At 40.7% G+C, this 22,302-nt stretch overlaps 1 protein-coding gene across 1 annotated transcript in view; it reads right to left on the bottom strand.

Annotated features, from left to right (window-relative positions):
• The window catches only part of LOC144594604 (dynein axonemal heavy chain 17-like), a 119,060-nt gene that overhangs the window by 31,406 nt on the left and 65,352 nt on the right, over positions 1-22,302 (bottom strand). The window contains exons 36-48 of the mRNA XM_078401359.1: positions 21,441-21,648; positions 20,549-20,714; positions 18,159-18,261; positions 16,039-16,186; positions 15,491-15,582; positions 12,396-12,557; positions 11,519-11,683; positions 6,164-6,355; positions 4,735-5,001; positions 2,910-3,071; positions 1,301-1,534; positions 396-560; positions 213-308 (exon numbers count right to left, since the gene is read on the bottom strand). Coding sequence (XP_078257485.1) covers positions 213-308; positions 396-560; positions 1,301-1,534; positions 2,910-3,071; positions 4,735-5,001; positions 6,164-6,355; positions 11,519-11,683; positions 12,396-12,557; positions 15,491-15,582; positions 16,039-16,186; positions 18,159-18,261; positions 20,549-20,714; positions 21,441-21,648 — 2,160 coding nt within the window. The remainder of the gene's footprint in view (positions 1-212; positions 309-395; positions 561-1,300; positions 1,535-2,909; positions 3,072-4,734; positions 5,002-6,163; positions 6,356-11,518; positions 11,684-12,395; positions 12,558-15,490; positions 15,583-16,038; positions 16,187-18,158; positions 18,262-20,548; positions 20,715-21,440; positions 21,649-22,302) is intronic.

Below are 22,302 nucleotides of genomic sequence, written 5' to 3'. Positions count from 1 at the left end.
AGCCTACTAACCAGCACATCTCTGGTATGTGGGAAGAAAATGAAACACCTTGGGGAAACCAAAGCTGTCAGAAGATGTGTCCATGTCACAAACATGACCCAAGTCATGATTAAATTGGAATCAAACCAATACTAAAAATAAGAAATTGCATTTTACTCATGATTTACTCCTTAATATTTGCCAATATTATCTTGTTTCATTATTAGTTATACCTTATTTAGTGTATTCAGTGCTTCATGGGCAGCAAATAAAGCTGGCTCTGCTTTTACCAAATCTTCTTCACAAGATTGTTGTTTCTCAGTTACATTCTAAATGTGAATAAAATGCAATATTACAATTTTACAATGGTTAAATTGATAATTATTAATAGTCATCAGTACGGCAAAACACGCTACCTCATTAATGACTTGTACTTTTTTCTCCTCTTCATCTGCAAATTTTTTATTTTTGGTGACAATGTCTGTTTGCTGACCAACAACCTTAATTAATTTGTCTGCATCGTCATTCTTCTGTTGCAGCTCGACTTCTTGTACAGCAAGTTTACTTTTTAAATCATCCACCTAAAAGTAGACATTATTTTTTGTGTTTCATTCTTTAGTATACTGTGCAAGGTAAACATTCTGAGGCTCTAAAATACTAATGGAATGCCTCAGTCCTAGGAGTTAAGGAATTAATTAAGCAGACAGATAAATATATGAAAAAATAAGCAATGCTAAAATTCTGGATATAAATATGCTCAAACAATTCACTTGTTCACAGTGAATTGGAGGTTTTCGAGAAACAAGGGTTTTCCATATACTTTTCCAGACACAGATTAAAACCAAAGAGCACATGGGATCTTTAGGACCACTGAGAAAAAAATCTAAGGGATCTATCCACCACAATGGATACAATAAATCCCATACAGCATGCAAACCATTGTACAAGAGAAAAAAACAAACTCAAGGGTTTCTAGAGAAGATAAAGCACAGTGACTCAGCTAAGGCTTAGAAAATTCATATGTACAAAGGATTTTCAGAAGATCAAAAGCATGGAGTCAAGGGCAGTACGGGAATTCCATGATTGTTCTGGATTTCTGGTTTGATTAGAGAACATCAATGAAAAATCTATCTTCCTTGACATTAAATGAGTTGTAAGAGTGTCTTTCAAAACCCAGCATTCTGTAGTGTTTCCTCGGCATCTGGAGCAAAAACTGTGCGGCAACAAGTATGCAAAGCAATAATTAGTTTTGATTGAAAATGTAACTACAATTTTAATTTATCAAATGTACTGGTTAACATGAATTGTTGGTTTTGCAAACCTGGCTAGCAGTACTGTGAAGTTTTGCCAAACCATTTTCAAGTCGATCCATTTTAGCAATCAAGTCTCTCCTTTTGCTGGACAGTAGGTTTTGATATAGTTTAATTTGTTCCAAAAATGTTTTGGGTGTTGTGTAATTATAGCGCCTTTCAGTAGCTAGATAGACCGCAGATATTTCTTGGACACTTCCATGTACGAATGCCATGAATTGGCTTATAGAGTTCTTTACATCAGCCTGAAATGTAATAACCACCAATTACACTGTAAGTTTGCAAGTATATATACATTAATACTGCCTGAAAATGATGAAACTTGAAGCATCTTCAAAGATAATGAACAATGGCACAATACAAATAAACATAAATGAGTCACTAGAAAAATCAACAGGTACCTGGGAACTACAGACCGATAAGCCTAATATCTGCGATAGGAAAGTTAGCAGAGAGGATTATGAGGTGTAAGATATACATTCATTTGAAAAGCGAGTTGATTAGGGATAGTCAGCATGGTTTTGTGTGTGGGAGGTCATGTCTCACAAATTTGATTGAATTATTTTGAAGAAGTAACCAAGAAGTTGATGAGGGCAGGGCCGAAGATGTAGTCTGTATGGACTTCAAAGCTTTTGATAAGGTTCCGTATGGTAGGTTGCTCCGAAAGGTTGGATCATAAGGGACCCAGGGAGACCTAGCCAACTGGATACAGAACTGGCTTTGTGGTAGAAAATAGGTGGTGGTGAAGAGCCCTGCGACTAGTGGTGCTCCTTGAGGATCGGTTCGGAGCCTATTGCCATTTGTTATTTATATCAACAATTTGGATGAGAATGTATAAGGCACGATTAGGGAGTTTGCAGATGACACTAAAATAGGTGATATCGAAGATCTTTATCAGGAATTATTACATTTTCTTGATCGGATGGGCAAGTGGATTGAGGAATGGCTAATGGAATTTTATTCAGACAAGTGTGAGGTGTTGCATTTTGGGAAGCCAAACCAGGAGAAGACCTTCAGTTAACTGTAATGCCCTGGTAGTTCTGTAGAGCAGAGTGAATTAGGAGGACAAGTACATAGTTCTCCGAAAGCATATCGCAGGTAACTAGGATAGTGAAGGCACCTTTTAGCACATTGGCCTTCATCAGTCAGGGTGCTGAGAATACGAGTTGGGATGTGATGATACAGTTGCATCAGGCGCCGGTGAAGCTGCACATGGAATATTGTGTGCAGTTTTGGTTACCCTGCTAGGGGAAATATGCCACTAAGCCAGAAAAAATGAGGAGAAGATTTACAAGGATGTTGCCAGGGCTTGAGGGCCTGAGCTTTGAGGGAGGATGGGCAGGCTAGGACTTTGTTCCTTGGAGGGTAGGAGGTAGAGGGATGATATTATAGAGGTGCATAACATCATAAGGGAAATGGATAGGATGAATGCAGTTTTTCTCTTAAGACCTTAAGCAAAGCTCTATAAATTGTAGACTCCCCTACTCTGGGGAAAAAAACTGTGACTATTCAGTGTATCTATTGCACTCATCATTTCTATATAAAATCACTCCTTATCCTTGGATTCATAATAAGTATTTCATATATAAATATAGATTAAAAAATATGAATGATTTTTACCTCAATACCCTCAGTGCTGGCAAGGAAACGCCTACAAACAGACATCAAAGCATCTTCTGGCCATTCATGGAACCAGTTTATTGATGTGCAGTTCACCAAAGCAGGGAATTTTCGAGCACGAACCCGCAGAATGGAACCCACAGGTGAGAAACACAAAACAACCTGCAAAACATGTAAAAAGAAAAACATGAGTGAAAGAAACTAAAAAATATGAATTTTGCAATGATAAATTATGTTTTCATTTAACAGTGATTTTGAATGCCGCCGCATCTGCTTCCAAGATGAGGTGTTCCATATTAAGACATCCAAGATGTCTTCATTCTTCAGGGAACGTGGGTTTCCCCCCTTCTGTCATAGATGGGATCCGCACAAATGTCTCCCGTGTCCTGTAGTTGTGCTCTCGCTTCCCCTCTCCCCAGACGCAACGAGGACAGAGTTCCCCTGGTCCTCACCATTCACCCCACCAGCCTCCACATCCTACACATTATCCTTCAACATTTCCAGCACTTCCTACGGGATCGCACCACTACTCCCATCTTCCCATCTCCACCCCTTTCCACCTTCCGCAGAGGCTTCTCCTTGGTTCACTCATCTCATCCCACCTAAACCACCACCTTCCCAGGTACTTTCCACTATAACTGCAGGAGATGCAACACCTGTCCTTACACCTGCTCTCTCAACTCCATCAGAGGTTCACATGTACCTACTCTAACCTCATCTAATGCATCCAGTGTTCCATCGGCAATACCAATTGTACATTCGCCAACCGTTTTGCTGAACACTGCACTGAAGCCAACAGGCTCTCCCGGTTCCCAGCCATATCAACTCCCCTTCCCATTCCCATGCTGAACTTTCTCTCTTCCATTGCCAGAGTGAGGCCGCATGCAAATTGGAGGAACAGCACCTCATCATTTGCCTGGGTAGCTTACAACAGCAGTATGAATGTTGAATTATCTAATTTTAAGTAACTTCTACTAACACTCCCCTCCCCCTTCCTCCACCATAGTAATGTAACCAGTTTCACAGATCACCACATTGTATCCCTCTTGAGATCATTCCTTCTCTAGCCAACAACGGGCCTACCAGGGCACTTCCCTGCCCGAGATCATTTGTTGCTGGCTCTGAGTGGTCCTTGTCTTTTCTCGCCTCCAGCTCTTCACCCCCCCACGCACCCCCAACTTTCAGTCAGAGATGGGTCCCGACCTGAAATATCACCCAACCTGAAATCCTTTTTCTCCAGAGTAGCCTGACCTGCTGAATTACTCCAGCACTGTGTCTATCTTTAATACTTTTGGGATCTTTCCTCGTGAGAGAAGTTTTCCAATACCCAAGTTCTCTTCAAATTACAAACTCCTGAAGATTCCACTGGCCACAGACTGGTAACCTGGAAATCACCAAAATCATCTTCTGGACTTCTGTATTTAACTTGCATTTTCCAAGAAAGTGTTGTCAAATAACAAATACTGCCAATTTCACTATTATTACCTGTTGTAATAAAATTTAATAATACCTTCCTGTGAATGATGGTGTTGTAGAGCTTAATTTTTAAAATATGAAATCTTCCGATTACTTTAAATCCACTAAACAGAAACATCTCTACTTCCCTTCTCCCCAAACTATGCCAATTAGTCTATATATTACAGAAAAGTTTTAAAAAAAGTATGAATTTTGAGATGATGATGAAATGAGTTCTGAACATCCAGGGTCATTTATCTGCCAACCCTAATTTTCTCTTTGTGCATTATGCTTTATCTGTGTAAACTGCATTTAACAGGATGAGTAGCTGATTAAAATAATTTTTAAAATTATAAAAGCATAAGTGTACCTTGAGTTGTCTTCTCACTCTCTCTATGAAAAATTTCCAGCAGTTTTCTTTGGTGTCCTGCATGCCGATTAATTTAACTTCATTTCTCATGGCACCAATAATATTTTCCAACTCATCATCCTGAAATAATCCTGGAATCTCACCAGATGCTAAAAGATCATTAATAAGTACAAGGAACATCTCTTCTGCCACCTGGGAATCTGTCATCAGAAATACGGTTCCACGATTTTTTAATCCAGCATTGATATACTGAATAGCAAGATCTGCCTATTTTAAGAAACAGTGATAAAATAATTCCGTTTTAACTGGCTAATTTGCATTGATTCACAGCATGAATTGTACACTTTAGCTTGCAACGATAGATGATCTTTTAAGAATAGCTAAAACCTTTACTGGGAGAAACTGTTAAAGTATATAGGAATTACACATCAATAAGTATAAGAATATCAGTAATTTCTTATCATTTCTTCATAATTTATAGTAAATAACTATAATGTTAAATTGTATTTTATGATGCTGACACTGTTTTTTCGGCGACCTGCTACGACTATGACAGTCACGGCAGTCGCCTAAACAATCTCTTAAGTGGGACAGGCCCTTAAGTAATGTTATGAAGTTTTGATTACAATAAAAGCTTTAAGTTTTTGAAGGAATATGGCCTAAATAAGTAGCTAAAAATTAATAAACAACGATGAATAACCAGAAAATCTATCGGACACCAACTGATGAACTGAGTTTATATTGTTAATGGCAGAGCATGCAGCAGTGCCCCCTGCTGAAAATACTCTTGACTATTTGACCTGGTGAAAGGCCTGGATAGAGTGGATGTGGAAAGTCTAGGACCAGAAACCATAGGCTCAGAATAAAAGGACGTACCTTTAGAAAGGAGATGAGGAGGAATTTCTTTATTCAGAGGGTGATGAATCTGTGGAATTCATTGCCACAGTGGACTGTGGAGGTCAGGTCAATGGATATTTTTTTAAGGTGGAGATTGAAAGATTCTTGATCAGTAAGGGTGTCAGAGGTTCTGAGGAAAATGGGGTTGAGAGGAATAGAAAGATCAGCCATGATTGAATGATGGAGTACACTTGATGGGCCGAATGGCATAATTCTGCTCCTATAATTTATGAACTTATGATTGGTTGGAGGATAGGCAAAATTAAATTCCAAAAGGGATAACAGAATCATAGAGAGCCATACAGTCACAGAGCATGGTCTGATGGAGGGTGATAAATACATTTAACGAAGGGCATTTCTAGTATCTTCTATTCTAAGTGAAAGTACGGTTCCTAGTGTGACACTCAATGTATGCATCTATCTTATCATCATCTTATCATCATCCAAGCATTTATTTTTAACAAATGAATTAGAACAGAGTCTTGAATCAAAATGCAACAAATATTTTAACAAATTAAAAACACTTTTGTACCTTAAGGTCAGTAACTGAATACCCTTTCCTAAGTGCGATCTGGAAAACATTTAAACCACTAATAAATGCTGATAAACGAGACAGGCTTTGCTTTCCACTGCCTCCAACTCCTACAAGCAGGGCGTTTCCTCTTGGAAATTCTAAGATACGGTTTATCCTACAGACGTGAGCCATTGCGTCTTCAAACAGAACCTTTAGAGATCAAATTTTAACAAAACATGTTATAAAGACGCTGCTCTATAAAGATTGGTACAAATTACCCACTGAAAGTGCAAATATTCTTGAGTTCTTTAATTCTTCGGTGAACATTTCCACAAAACATTCCAAAGATTTTATGGAATAAAACATTACATGCGAATAAAAATATCTTTCACATCTATTCTGAACAACATAGATTTGCTGTATAAATAAACGGTGTGGTATCTGTACACTGTGATTATTCCCGCTGGAAAGATCAATCCACTTTCTAAACTAGAGGATTAAGGGAGCAAGGAACACTAATTAATATTAATGTGTAAATTAGTAATAAAGGGGAACCTTTAAAACGAGGATCTGTAGACATCCAGCACCATTAAATGGCTGTGCTCTGCTGACTGACACTTCTTTGCTGAGTAGCAAAGAAACATGCTGCTTTGGGGACCATGTCCCTGTTACCATGCAAAAATAAATGTAATTGCTTTCAATGCCAGCTGATTGCCATGTGATGAGAGAAGAGGCTAGCATGGCACAGTGCATTCACTAGAGTTTTATTGACACTTTAAAGAGGTGGTTATAAATCATTTTTCTGAGGCCAGAAGCAACTAAAATTATTTTCAGAGACACAAAAGACTGCAGGTGCTGCAAATTTGAGCAAAAACAAACTACATCTGTGGAGGGAAATGGACAAATGATGTTTCAGGTTCTTTTCATGCATTTTCATGTCCTGCAGCAATCATCAAAATGCTTTCCCGTGACCTACAAGAATTATTTGGGTTGCTCTACCCAATATTTGGGGATCTGGAAGAGTCAAGTCCATTTCTAACAAAGTTTGGATGAAACCTTAGCTGCAGCTGAGCTGAGGCAGGGGCACAGCTGGCAATATTAAGGAAGTAAAAATAGTATTTGTGACATCGCAAATATGTTTCTTTTGGGATCAAACATATCAAAGTTACAAACAGTCCGGTTCAGCCTCAAACAATTTCCATGGAGGGATGGAATTAATCATTGGGGAACATTTCGGATGGCTCTTATTTTCCCATTCTTCAGTTAAGGGAATTGTTGCTCTTGGACCCGCAGCCCTGCCTCAGTTGATTTATCAGCATTGCTTTATGTTGAATATTATCTGAAAGAAGCACTGAAAATAGCAAGAACACAGGACATATTCTGAGTGAGAGCATCATCCAGAGGATCTTGGATTCGTTATTCTTTAGTCACTAGCACAAAGTGTATAGGAGGAGGCCTGAAGGAAACAACTGGCTAACTGGTAAAATAAATGCCACAAGTGAAAAACCTATTTGTCAATGTTCTTGCCATTATGCCTGTTATGGATGCATTTATCGATGATAGCATTAATAAAAGTGACCATGTACAATCTTTATGAAATTTAGTCATATTCAGATTAATCTCTATGGTACTGTGTGATATGAATGCCATGCTCAATGAACAGATTTCAAATTAGGCAATAATTAAGAGTTTTGAGTCGGCCTACAGCAGAAGAACTATACTCTTTACAACCTCAAGGCCACCTTCTCAAATGCTTATCTTGGCAAAGATGCCCAAATGTACAAAAACAAAACCAGACGTCCAAATATATGTGTGGCAATTTAGGGATAGTAGAGAGATGTAGGAAGGTAGTGATAAGATGGGTCTTAACACTGATTTCAGATGATGTAGCATGTTAATGCAAAGGGAGAGTCAATGATATGTGACAGCGCAAGAATAGGGAGAGAAGTCACAGTTGACAATTCTAATTGCATCCGGATGATTGGGGAAGCAACCAGCATGTGTTCCCACCTAGATGGGCAGCAATGGAGAGGCATTGGAGGAGATTCTGTGGTTGACTCTTGGATGTTATGGATTGAGAAGGATGGCAGGTGACTTTAGTAGGAGCCATTTTAATAAATTTGGCAATAGTGCACATCTAATTGGAGATTCACACAGAGTTTTGGGAAAGATGTAAGCTGATTTTGCAGGCAATAGTATGGAGTCAAAAGGGAAACTCAAGACAGGGTTTAACATTTAAAGGTCAAATGCAAGCAAATGGGACTAGCTCAGGAAGGCACCTTGGTGGGACTGGATGTGTTGGCCTGTTTCCATGCTGTAAAACTTGACATTAATTTGCAACCACTGTGAAGGGCTCTTTTTCCAAGAGATTGGTGATAACTGCAGATCCAAACGAGAGGATTGTGTCTAAAGAAATAGAACCATTAACAATTTCTGCTAATATAGGGTTCAGAAAGGGAAGTTGAGTAATCAACATTTTAAAGGGAATTGAGTTGGAGGAGCAGCTGTTAAACCATAAACAAAATGGATTTGGAGAGTGGATCAGTGGGAACGGAAAGAAACTATATAGTTAAATACAAAACCATATATAAATGGAATCATACACCGGGTGGCGCCGCATGATGGCAGCCTCGCTAACAGTCTGTCTTGTCCCTTTTCTTTTGTTATTGTTTTTAGTTTGTTGTTAAATGTATGTTTTAGTGTATCTTTAGTTTTGTATTATGTATTAGATTCGAGACGGGTAACACCCCTAGCTCGGCGTTTAAAAACAACACCGACGGGGCGCTGGTTAGCGAGGCTGGAGGGGGATCCACCGCCGGGGATGTGCACACATTCTCGGTGTCCGAGCATGACGTGAGGTGGGCTCTGACGCGTGTGAACACGAGGAAAGCTGGAGGCCCAGATGGTATATCTGGGCGAGTACTAAAGTCTTGTGCTACTCAGCTTGCTCCAGTGCTCACCACAATATTTAACCTCTCCTTGGCAGTCCGTGGTCCCTGCATGCTTCAAAAGATCCTTTATTGTACCGGTGCCAAAGAATGCCTCTCCAGCTTGTTTAAATGACTACCGGCCGGTGGCCCTCACCTCGGTTGTCATGAAATGCTTCAAGAGACTAATCAAGAAGCACATCTGTGCCCTCTTTCCTCGCAACATGGACCCACTACAGTTCGCATACCGTCCAAACAGGTCCACGGATGATGCGGTCTCCCAGGTTCTGCACACCGCTCTCTCTCATCTGGACAGCCAGAAGGGGGGTTATGTGAGGATGCTGTTCATTGACTTTAGTTCAGCTTTCAATACCATACTCCCCACCAGACTGGCTGAGAAGCTGCTGGAACTGGGGCTTAGCACCCCTCTGTGTGCCTGGGTCCTGGACTTTCTCACTGCCAGGCCCCAAGTGGTCAGGATGGGGGAACACACATCTAGCCCCCTCACCCTGAACATAGGAACCCCCCAGGGTTGCGTCCTTAGCCCCCTACTGTACTCCCTGTACACACATGACTGTGTGGCCAGGTTCAGCTCAAACTCCATCATCAAGTTTGCTGATGACACTGTGGCGGTGGGCCGGATCTCCGACAACGATGAGAAGGCCTACCGGGAGGAGGTGGCTGATCTGGCACTCTGGTGTCAGGACAATAGCCTCCTCTTGAATGTCAAAAAAAATTAAGGAGCTGATTGTGGACTTTAGAAGGGCTCAACATCCAAGGACGTACATGCCACTGGAAATAAATGGGTCTACTGTGGATAGGGTGAGCAGCTTTAAATACCTGGGAGTCCACATCAAAGAGGATCTGACATGGACAACACACATTGCCGCACTGGTGGGTAAGGCAAAGCAGCACCTTTACCACCTCAGACAGCTGAGGAAATTCAGAGGGTCTCTGAGGATCCTTCAATGGGTTCTTTACTCAGAGGGTTGTGGCTGTATGGAATGGGCTTCCGGTGGAAGTGGTGGAGGCTGGCTCGATTTTATTATTTAAGAGTAAATTGGATAGGTATATGGATAGGAGGGGATTGGAGGGTTATGGTCTGAGTGCAGGTAGATGAGACTAGGTCAGGGAGAATGGTCGGCGTGGACTGGTAGGGCCGGACAGGCCTGTTTCCATGCTGTAGTTGTTATATGTTAATGCTTCTACTCTGGTGCTGTAGAGAGCATCCTGTTCGGCAACATCACAGTCTGGTTTGGGAACTGCTCTGCCCAGGATAGGAAGGCCCTGCAGAGTAGTGCGTTCGGCTGAACGCACCATGGGAACTACACTCGCCCCTCTGCAGGACATATACATCAGGAGGTGTAGATCGAGAGCAAGCAAGATTATGAGGGACCCCTGCCACCCCAGCAACGGACTGTTCCAGCTGCTACGGTCAGGCAAGCGCCTCCGCTGTCACGCTGCGAAAACGGAGAGGATGAGATGGAGTTTTTTCCCACAGGCCATCAGGACTGTTAACTATTATAATTCTAGGGACTAATTTTGTCTTCTCTGTATTAACTTTAATTTATATGCTGTAACTGTAATTCTTTTTTTGCACAATCCGCAGACATTGCCACTTTCATTTCACTGCACATCGTGTATGTGTATGTGACAAATAAACTTGACTTGGACTTGGACGTGGGGGGTGTGGGGGAAACTTTTTAATCTCTTTCCTCAACGGAGATGTGACTTTTTCCATATCGTATCTCCGTCCGCACTGCGGCCTAACATCGTGGAGCTGGCGGACCCTTTGCTGGGGATCGACTTTTGGGTGCTCCAACCTCGGGAGCCTGCGGACTTAACATCGTGGAGCTTGCGATCCCTTTGTCAGGGATCGACCGGCAGCTCCAACCATGGGAGCCTGCAGACTTGACATCATGGAACTCGCAGTCCCTTGGTTAGGGATCGACTTCAGGAGCTCCAACCGCAGGAGCTTCGACCGCCTCGATCGCGGGAGCTTCGATCGCCCCGACTGTGGATGGTTCGACTGCCCCGACCGAGCGAGAAAAGGAGGGAGGAAGATAATACGTTATTGCCTTCCATCACAGTGCGCTGTGGTGGATGTTTAAGTTAATTTGTATGTAGTTATGTGTCTTGCTGCTATTTTGGTATGACCGTTTGGCAAATTCCTTGTACGTTCTTACATACTTGGCAAATAAATTATTGGCATCTTGTATCATTATTTCAAGAGTGGTTTGCATTTTTTGGATAATAGAAAGAAGAAACACTGACAAGCTAAATGATGATCCATCGGAAGAGGAAAATACTAATGTCATCTGCTTTCATCTGATAAATGTCTTCTTCGCCAATTAATTATTCGTCCATCACAATGCCAAATGTTCATATAACTTTTAATACAACATGAATAGAATGCAGCTCAATGCAAACTTTTTAAATCACTCACCAAATTCATCGCTGCATTGATTTCATTATAGTTGTCCAGAGCATCCACTAATAGTTTATTCAAAATTGGCCATTCATCCACAGGCAAATACTTAGGTTCCCCAATACCAGAGGCAAAATGGCAAAAAATATTCGGAATTTGAAAAAGAGCGGACTCTTCCATATCCTGACCATAGAAAACATATCAGTTTAAATATGTGGTATTGAAATTAAGTTCAATTAAGGTTATTTCTTTGTGAACTACTAAATATAAAATAGAAGCTATTATTCAAAATATTAAAAATTACAATCTAATTTAGATAAGTGAAATAAGGGAGATGCTGTTCCTACTAGTGGGTGGCTCAAGAAACAGAGGACCCAGATTTAAAAATTTGAACAAATGATACAGCAGGAAATGTAAGGCAGTAGTCGTTAGTCGTCTGGGGGCTAGTGGAATCAAGGGATAAGGGGAGAAGTTGGGCACAGGTTACTGATTGTGGATGATCAGCCATGATCACAATGAATGGCGGTGCTGGCTCGAAGGGCCAAATGGCCTCCTCCTGCACCTATTTTCTATGTTATTCAGATAACATGCTATATTTAAGGGGAGTGAAAACAGAATCAATCACTATCTTCAAATGGAAAATAGGCACCTGTGAGAGAATAATATGGAATGCATGGAACTAGCAAGAGAATAGGACTGATGGGATTATTCTGCTAGCAGCCAATTTTGATTCAACCTGTCCAGAAGTTCCTTTCTGTGCCTTAACAATTCTATGATTTATGAAGTTCTTTCATCCAACATTTAAATAACCATTTAAGATGAACCTCCTACTTGCAATTCCTAACTTATTTCCTTTTTACCTGGGCTAATTTTAAAAGTGAAAACAATTAATTACCCCAAAGCATGATTTGCTCATGAGCTGCTGATATTTTGGAAAGTTTGCAATATCTTGTTCATCAACTAATTTATCACCATATACTCGAGAAGTTTCATGTAAGAGAAGTCGAACTAAGTCTTGATTAGTTTTTGCACATTCTACTGTTGCAAACAGGAAACCCTGCAATAAAAAAATTAATTGATAAAAATATGCCGATACTGATATTAAGGCTTATTTCGTTGTAACCAATGACAGATCTATTGTTTATCATACAAATTATTTTGAGAATATATGCACGTAGACCTTTGGAAGTTTCCATGTATGTTTATGATGATGATGATAGGAAAGATTTTGAAATCCACTGGGAGATAGCATTCGAAAAGGCCCTCAAAATACTGTACCAGGAGAACACAGGAGAAAAATCTCTAAAGTATAAGGATGCAAACTCAAGGGATTTGCATAGGAATATAAACGTTCTCCAGGGAACAATTCTGAACTTCTGCATTGCAGATCTCCCAGCAGAACCTGGGAACTCAATCTGCTTGCCAGAAATTATAAATCAAATCTAACACAGACTGTTGAATTCAGTGATCTCTATCCCCAGATTATTTAGCCACAAAGAGTCTGCAGTTGGCATATCATCTGCATTTGGCTGTGCCACTGATAGGAATCTTTACTTCCTTTGGAAACACTGGAAAGTGGGACCAATTTGCCCAAGGGCCCAATGTAGGTTATGCTATAAATCCAGTTTGGAAACCTTGATGTAAGTTTAGTTTAGTTTAGTTTAGAGATACAGCACGGAAACAAGCCCTTCGGCCCACCGGGTCCGTGCCGACCAGCGATCCCCGCACATTAACACTATCCCTTACACACTAGGGACAATTTACATTTATACCAAGCCAATTTACCTACATACCTGTACATCTTTGGAGTGTGGGAGGAAACCGATCTCGGAGAAAACCCACGCAGGTCACGGGGAAAACATACAAACTCCATACAGACAGCACCCGCAGTCGGGATTGAACCCGGGTCTCTGGCACTGCAAGGTAGTAACTCTACCTCTGCGCCTCCTTGCCTGCCCTTATTATTCAATTTTCCCCAATGTAACTGGATTGCAGAACTGTTTGGACACAAAGAACTGTAGACACTGGTTTACCAAAAAAAACAGAAATGCTAGAGTAACTCAACAGGTCAGGTAGCATCTCCGGATGATATGGACAGGCAACATTTTGGATTAGGACCTTTCTTTAAACAAGAGCCTATCCATGTCCTCCAGAGATGCTGTCTGATCTGTTGAGTTATTCCAGCATTTTGTGATTTTATTTTTCTCTAGTCCCATGTTTGCTGGGGTTTTTTCTGCATTCACACAGGGAAGTTAGCAGCAAGTAGATTTGATGGAGTTGCTTTTGAAGAGGTCAGCAAGAGAAATGATGAGGACAGAGCAGTGGACATTTTCTATATGGTCTTTAGTAAGGCTTTTGACTGGCTCCACATGGTAGGCTAATCTGGATTCAATTGGATTCAAAATTGCTTTGGAGGAAGGTGTCAAATGTAGTTGTAGAGGGTTGTTTTTCTGACTGGAGGCCTGTGACCCATGGAGCCCAACAATGGTCAGTGCTGGGTCCACTGTTGTTTGGTATCTACATTAATGATTTGGATGACAACGTAGTTAACACTAATAATACATTTGCAGAATGACACCAAAATTCATGGTATAGTGGGGGTGAGGAAGATATTGAGTACAAAAGTTGGGACATCTCGATGCAGCTCTACAAGTCATTGGCTGGCTGAGGAATGGCAGATAGAATTGAACTCGAAGAGTGTGAGATGGTGCATTGGAAAGTCAAAACAGGGCAGGACTTACACAGTAAATAGTGGAGTCCTGGAGAGAGTTGTAGAGCAGAGAGACCAATGAATTCAGTTACACAGTTTCCTGAGCATGACAACAAAGGTAGACAGGATGGTGAAGGTGGTGATTGTCTTCATCAGTAAAGATATTATGTACTGGTGATAAAACGTCATGCTCTCGGAGTACAGTGAAGGGTGTTCATTAAGCTAGAAAGGGTTCAGAAAGGATTTACCAGGGTGTTTCCAGAGCTGGAAGGTTTGAGTTATAAAGAGAGGCTCTATACTGGGACTTTTCCCCCTGGAGTATAGGACACTTAAACTTGACATATAGGTATACAATTTCATGTGCGGTATAGATCCTATGTGATCTAGCCTTCCAGACCAGCCTATCTTGCCGCCCCTTGTCAAAGGCCTTACTAAAGCCCAGATAGACAATGTCTACCACACTGCCCTCATCAATCTTCTTGGCCACTTCTTAAAAAAATCAGTCATATTGGTGATACATGAATTGCAAAGCACAAAACCATGCTGATTATTCCTAATCACTGTGGAGAACAAAAATCATGAGAAGGAATACAGGAAGGTAATAGAGAATGCAGATAAATATTCATTTAACACCTCAGCCAACTTGTGTGCCTCCATACATAGTAGGAATCTTTCCCTGTAGAGAGGGTAACTAAAACAAAAGAGCAGGGGGTTAAGGTGAGAGGAAAGTTTAGAGGGGATTAGAGGGGCAAGGTTTTCCACACGGAGAGTGGTTGATATCTGGAACGCACTGCCAGCAAGAGTAGATACAATACCAACATGTAGCAGGCATCTAGACAGACACTGGAATAGCAAAGCACAGAAGGTTATGGATCTAATGCAGGCAAATAGAATCGGTATAAAGATATATGGATATTGTTGGCCCAGTGGCCATTTGTATGATTCTATGTCTCTATTATTAAAGCTGCATCAGATTTAGAATCTTAATTACATCAAGGAACAGTTTCTAGTGTATTTATTTTGCCTTTGGTGTTTGGTAATTTTGCATTTGGTCACATGAAAAACATAAAGGAAAAACATCTTCCCAAAATTAGCCTAACCTACATCCAGATCAGCAACCATTCCAACAGAGATGATCCTGTGATTCCTACACAATTGATCATCTTGTATTTCAAACTCAATATAAATAGGCATGAAGAAACAATGGTGGTCCAAGGAATTACAGAAGTGAAAATATCTCTATGCGATAATATATTTGGAGATAAAATGCAATACTCCACCTGAAATATATTTGAAAGGTCTCTCAAGTTGAAGATATAATGAAATTTTATGGCAGTTGGCAGGTAAGCTGCTGTTATTTTCTGGTGCAAAACTGTCAATGAAAGAGTAAAGTTTATAAAAAGCCTTAAATATCAATGACAAATTAAAAGTCAAAGCCAACCTTCAAGCAGTGCCAAACAACCCAATTTCTAGTCTAGTAAATCCACATTAAAAATGTATGCCCACTTTAAAAGAAGATCGTTGCAAACAAAATGTTTTAAAGTACGCTGGATGAATTTAAAAGAGAGTTAGATAGAGCTTCAGGGGCTAGTGGAATCAAGGGATATGGGGCAGGCACAGGTTACTAATTATGGATGATCAGCCATGATCACAATGAATGACGGTGCTGGCTCGAAGGGTCAAATGGCCTCTTCCTGCACCTATTTTCTAAGTTTCTATGTTTCTAGGCCAGAAAACTTAGAATCTGGATAATTTATAAAATATTTAATTACTGGAAAAGAAATACAGAGGAAAGCCACAAGTTTTTTTTGTCTCTATATGCATTTACCAAGGGCTGCAGTGATCAGCTGTGAATGGAATTTTACCATGAGTGATGGAAAATTCCGATTTACTAAGTGTTGATGGAGGATAGCACTGTAGATGGAGTGAAGTGCATCTTGTCCTGGGAAACTCACAGCAAAAACACAGAAATGGCGCTGAAATAATAAGATATAAAAATCACAATTATCCGGCATCAATATAACAACTAATCTCAGACACTAATATCTTGGGAATACAAAATCAGTTTCACATTAAACAGAAACAAATTGTACATATATAGATAGTAGGACAGGCAAATTAAAATGCCCTAGGGAGTGTTGTAGAACAGTAAGTTCTAGGAGTGTAGGTACATAGCAGCAAGAGATGACCCGAGTTGACAATATGGTGAAGGACGCTTTCGGCAAATTTGCCTTCATTGGTGTTTTGACTGCAGTTGCTGGGATGTCATGTACATCTGTACAAGATGTTGTTAAGGCCATATTTGAAGTACTGTGTACAGTTCTGGTCACCTTGCTGAAGGAAGAATGCCATTATGATTTATGAGGATGTTATCAAGTTGGAAAGGTTCCAGTTAAAAAGGAGAGATTGGATAGATATCTTGTGCTGCATAGATAAGGTGTATTGCCACAATCTCTTCACCAAGGTAGTTAGTCTATAGGTCATTGGTTTAAGGTCAGCAGGAAAATATTTAAATGCAACCTGAGGGGCAACTTTTTCACATCTAAGGTTATTCATATAGGGAATATGCTGCCACAGGTAACTGTAGAGGCAGGTACAATTAAATGTAAACGGCATTTGGATAGGTACGTGGATAGAAAAGGTTTGGGGGGGATTTGGGCCAAGTGCAGGCAACTGGGTCAAGTTCAGTTCGACCACTTGGTAGGCATGGATGAGTTAGACCGAAGGGCCTGATTCTGTGCTGTTTAGCTCAACGACTATATAGGTTTGATTCTAACTTTGATTATAACTACGTTTAATCTTTTCAGGTTAAATAAATATAATTATGATAAAAGTAATTGCAATTAAAATGTGCCATTTTTTGTTTTTCATTACTGTTCGTTATTTACTGTCGTTTTATCATTTTCAAATGTACCTTTCTTCATTTATCTTAATTACTTTCTTTCTGAAATGTGCTCCTTTTAAATTGCATTTAATAAATTACAATGTGAATGGATATTTTCACCATGCTTTTATAGGATGATAGAAATTAGAAATATTAATCCTAAATTTATAAAGCTTTATAGCAGATGGTTTGCAGAAGTGAGTTTCCAAAAGAAAGAATTAAAAATTAAAGTATAAAAAGCTAAATTTCCATTGTTGAGCATCAGAAATCAAATGCTACACCAACCCAGTTGACTTATAAGTCTGAAGAAGGGTCTTGACCCGAAACGTCACCCATTTCTTCTCTCCAGAGATGCTACCTGTCCCGCTGAGTTACTCCAGCACTTTGCGTCCTTTTGTGTATTAACCATCAATTGTAATTCTTTGTTTCAACTACGTACAGTGATAATACCTTATTCGATTATAGCAGACAATCGGCAATAACGACACCATTCCCCACCGTCCCCCTATGGTCCATTATATTGAGATAAACCTGTCATTTACTTTGAGATTGCCTTATTGCGTCAGTCAAAATTATTTTTTGACCTAAATTTAGCTATACTGATGAATTGCAAGTTGAATACCTGACTCAAAATACCAATTTTTTAGCATTCTATCTTTTATGCCTTAAGACCCACAAGACACAAGTCCAGAGATCTACAATTCACAGCGTGAGATTTTTTGTACAACTCTGAATAATACTGTGCCTCTGCTCATTAGGAGGAAAGATGGTAAGATTTTATTGCCTTCCTTCATGGTGAGGAATGTGGGGGAGCTGCTGTGGTGGATGTTTATGTTTGCTCTTATGTAGTTGTGTGTCATGTTGCTTTTTTGGTATGACTATGGCAAATCAAATGTTTTTACATACTTGCATAATAAATTAATTACAATTTAATTAATTCCAATTTATTTCCTATTTTCTACAAAGCATTCTAATAGGAATGAGGAAAATATGGAGGAAATGCGGACTAATTTTAATCGACAAAGCATGTTATATTTAAAAGCAAACTGTCTATGATTAATTACCTGAAGCCGAGAATCAATTGTAAAGCTACCTGATGTGGGATTCATACAGGCAACATACTGGCAATTATGAATATCTTTCAACGTCAACTTGATCTTATCGTACCTAATGATAAATATGCATGTTACTTAAGGAAATATTTTATTATTAGAAGCAAATTTCTATCTTTAAATTTTAAACATTGTTTGTTAATAATTTGGACTATATTCACAATTATTTTGTAGAAAGTTTCATTGATAAAAAGAGGGACACTTAACTTCTGGATAGGAATCCAGGAGACACAGTCTTGGTCAATTTTAATAACCAAAATTCAATGACATCCATAGGCTAGCTGCCAAATTCAAAACAGTTATTCTGAGGAAACGCAGCCACTTTAAGCATACAAAGACTGGGTTCTTCTTTTTATACTGCAAATGGATTGTAAAGCTTTTCACTGTACCTCGGTACACATGACAATACACTAAACTAACTAACTAAAGCAAGTTAAAATCCCTTTCATGCAGAAAAAGGGATCTCCAAATTTAAAAATGTCATAAAAGAATTATCACTCAAATATTGTAACGTAAGAAGAAACATTCAGATGCAAGACTTTTAATAATGGTGATATAAATAAGACAGGTACACCACCGATTATCAATTTTTCTGGACCAACGGAGGTCACGTAATAATAACGGCAGCGGCTGACTAGCAGTCTGTCCGTCTTTTTTTTGTTGAGTGTCGGTGTTGGGATGATTTTTATATATTTTTTTTTGGTTGTGTATGTGTGGGAGGGGGTGGTGGTGTGTGGGGGGTGGGTGTGGGGAACTTTTCTCTTCCTCACGGCGCGGGGTGCCGCTCGGCTGCGGGACTTTATATCCCCCGGTGCGGCTCGGCTGCTGGACTTACATCGCCCGGTGCGGCTCGGCTGCGGGACTTTACTTTACATCCCGGTGCAGCTCGGCTGCGGGGCTTAACACCGCCCGGTGCAACTCGGCTGCGGGACTTTACTTTACATCGCCCGGTGCAGTTCGGCTGCGGGGCTTAACACCGCCCGGTGCAACTCGGCTGCGGGACTTAACACCGCCCGGTGCAACTCGGCTGCGGGACTTAACACCGCCCGGTGCGGCTCGGCTGCGGGACTTTTCACCGCTGGTGCGGCTCGGCTGCGGGACTTAACACCGCCCGGTGCAGCTCAGCTGCGGGACTTAACACCGCCCGGTGCAGCTCGGCTGCGGGACTTAACACCGCCCGGTGCAGCTCGGCTGCGGGACTTAACACCGCCCGGTGCAGTTCGGCTGCGGGACTTAACCCCGCCCGGTGCAACTCGGCTGCGGGACTTAACACCGCCCGGTGCGGCTCGGCTGCGGGACTTTACTTTACATCGCCCGGTGCGGCTCGGCTGCGGGACTTAACACCGCCCGGTGCGGCTCGGCTGCGGGACTTTTCACCGCTGGTGCAGCTCGGCTGCGGGACTTAGCTGCGCAAGGCTTGGTCGCGGGCCTTTCATCGCCCGGTTCGGCCGCGAGACGTTTCAGCGCCCGGTGCGGGGACTGTGCGGGTCGGTCGGGGACGAGCTGTCTGTCCGTGGGCGTGGGGAAGAGAGTGGAAGTTTTGTTGCCTCCATCACAGTGAGGGGGTGTTTGGAGTCACTGTGATGGACGTTTGTGTTGGGGTTATGTGTCTTGTGTTCTTTTTTTTTTCTATGACTGCTATGTAGTTTCGTTCGGTACTTCGGTACCGAACGACAAATAAAGCTCTGTTATTATACACCTCTGACCTACTAATTATACCCCTCTCGATTCTCTAAAGCACAATAGACTGCTAGACACTTAAATAAAACCAACATTAAATGTAACTGAAATTTACTGTGAATCTTGCATTTCTTGCACAGTTGCCGTGGGAAATTCTGTCGAGGGTTGGATGGACGGCTGCCCATGGGGCTGAGCCGCCACTTTCCGGGCATGACTACTGGGCCGACCTCCACCGACCAAAGATTTGCCGAATCTGCTAAAAATGCAGTAGGAGCCCACACCATCACGACGGGCCTTCAAGAGGAGTTGAATGGTACCAAAATGGTCCGCCTAGGCAGTCAGGGAGGCCGCGATAACGGTTCGCAAAGATGGCGATGAGAACAGATCTGCTGGCTCTGGCCAGGCCGGAGTTCCAGAGCCCCAGCTGCAGGGGATAAATACGACCCGCTGATCGTTTGCGGGGGTTCCGATGAGGTTGAGATCAGCCATCTCACCCGGCCTAGGCGCCACTTTTTCGGGGGACCTCTTTGGGGATTTCAAGTGTTCTCTAATAAGGAGTGTCTTTGTCCGAATTAAAGGAGGTGCCAGACCATCAGTGCCAGAAAATCAGTGGTGGACCTGTACTAACATTTGGAGCTTAGAGTATCTAAGCAGTGTCTTACCAATGTCCATGATCCAAGTGTTGTCTGATTAATGTGTGAGGTGCTACAGTCCCATACTTATCCACTTCAGGCATGTTCATGTCATCAATAAAGTAGATTAATCTCTTAGTTCCAGAAGGGCCAAAGTTTCTACCTGTTTTCTTTTCCAATTGCTTCTCAAGTACAGCTAAAAGAAAGTCAAACGGAATTTTTCAGTTTATTTATCAAATGATATAAAATGCTAAGAAATTCAAGTTTCTTTAAGAACAATTTTTTTAAATATATAGTTCATACGATGATGTTTAATGATCCTTATTAGAAATAGACTCTATCCAATCAAAGATCTGTAGGATCCATCAGTTTTTTTCTCAGATCAATCGTTACAAAATAAAAATGCTAATAATGGACAAGATTTTTCCGGCAATAACTATGAACGATACCACACATGCTTCCTGTGACTTTTCCACCTTTCCCGCCAGGTGACCCTGCTTTCACAGTGAGTGTGATTTTTTAGAAAAGAATAAGGCAGATTTCATGCCTCTGTTCCACAGACTGAAAAAAAATGATTTGAAATGTAAGTAAGGTATCATTGGTGATTACCATGAAAACGATTATTTTGAAATAGCAGAAGATGTGGCCAAATAATGTAGACTGGAAAGTGAAGTAAAAGACGTAAAAAGAATAATTTTTCAAAAAGGCAAGAGATTCAGATTCAGTTCATGCTGGCTCCAGCTTTTCCTTTTATAAAAATTAAAATAGCTTGTAAATATAAAATGCCATTTTCACTTCAAAAAAATAGTTTCAACATCACAGATCATCCAGCATTAACTCAAATATTAACTTGCTCCACTCTAAAAAAAATTCTCAATCATAATTTTTCCATTGGGAGATTAATGTAATATCATTTCAATACCTTGTAACATTGCAGAATTTGTGTAGAAGTTAAAAGGAACAGCCTGAATCACATATTCCTCAATATTAAGAGCATTCAGCTTTTCTCCCATGAGTACAGATTTTCCTGTTCCGGCATTTCCTGCTAACATTACTGGCCGACCCTTCTCGATCATTAGATCAATGAAGTAACGAAGGCGAATTGTTTCTGTTGTATGTACGAGGGCAGCCTGTGTCACACAAAGTTACAAATAGGAAATACATTTTAAAAGTGTGCATTTGATGCAACTGTTTTAAAAAAATAAGAAACAACTTCTACTATTTAGCAAAAAATAAAATGCTTGAGGAACTCAGCAGGTCAGGTAGCATCTGTGGAGAGAAATGGACAGATGACAGTTCGGGTCCGAACTTTTCCACTGATGCTGTCTGACTTGCTGAGTTCCTCTTGCACTTTGCTTTTTGCTCAAGATTATAGTATCTACAGTCTTTTGCATCTCCAGGCTTCTATTATTATTTGCAAACAAACATTCATTCACATAAGATAGACACAAAATGCTGGAGTATCTCAGCGGGCAGGCAGCATCACTGGTGAGAAGGAATGTGTTACGTTTCGGGTCGAGATCTTTCTTCATTCACATAAAGTTATGTAATTATGGCATCTAAATTCAGAACAGAAAGATGTGAGACTACATTAGAAAATGCCAGTTATTTTGCTATACTGGCTGGCACTTATTGTATTCTCCCTCCAGTGTCCAAATTCCTTAAAATTTTAACTTGCTTAATAAAGTTTTGTTCTTATGCAAAAACATCAATGGTTCCCTCTTTTTCTTCGTTTTACCTTATTTGCAAAGCCCAATAATTTTGATTCAACTTCTTCAAAGAGT

The sequence above is a fragment of the Rhinoraja longicauda genome, chromosome 6, assembly GCF_053455715.1.
Source record: "Rhinoraja longicauda isolate Sanriku21f chromosome 6, sRhiLon1.1, whole genome shotgun sequence".
NCBI lineage: Eukaryota > Metazoa > Chordata > Chondrichthyes > Rajiformes > Arhynchobatidae > Rhinoraja > Rhinoraja longicauda.
The sequence above is the reverse complement of the archived record's forward strand: the minus strand, read 5'-3'. Positions and strand labels throughout refer to the sequence as shown.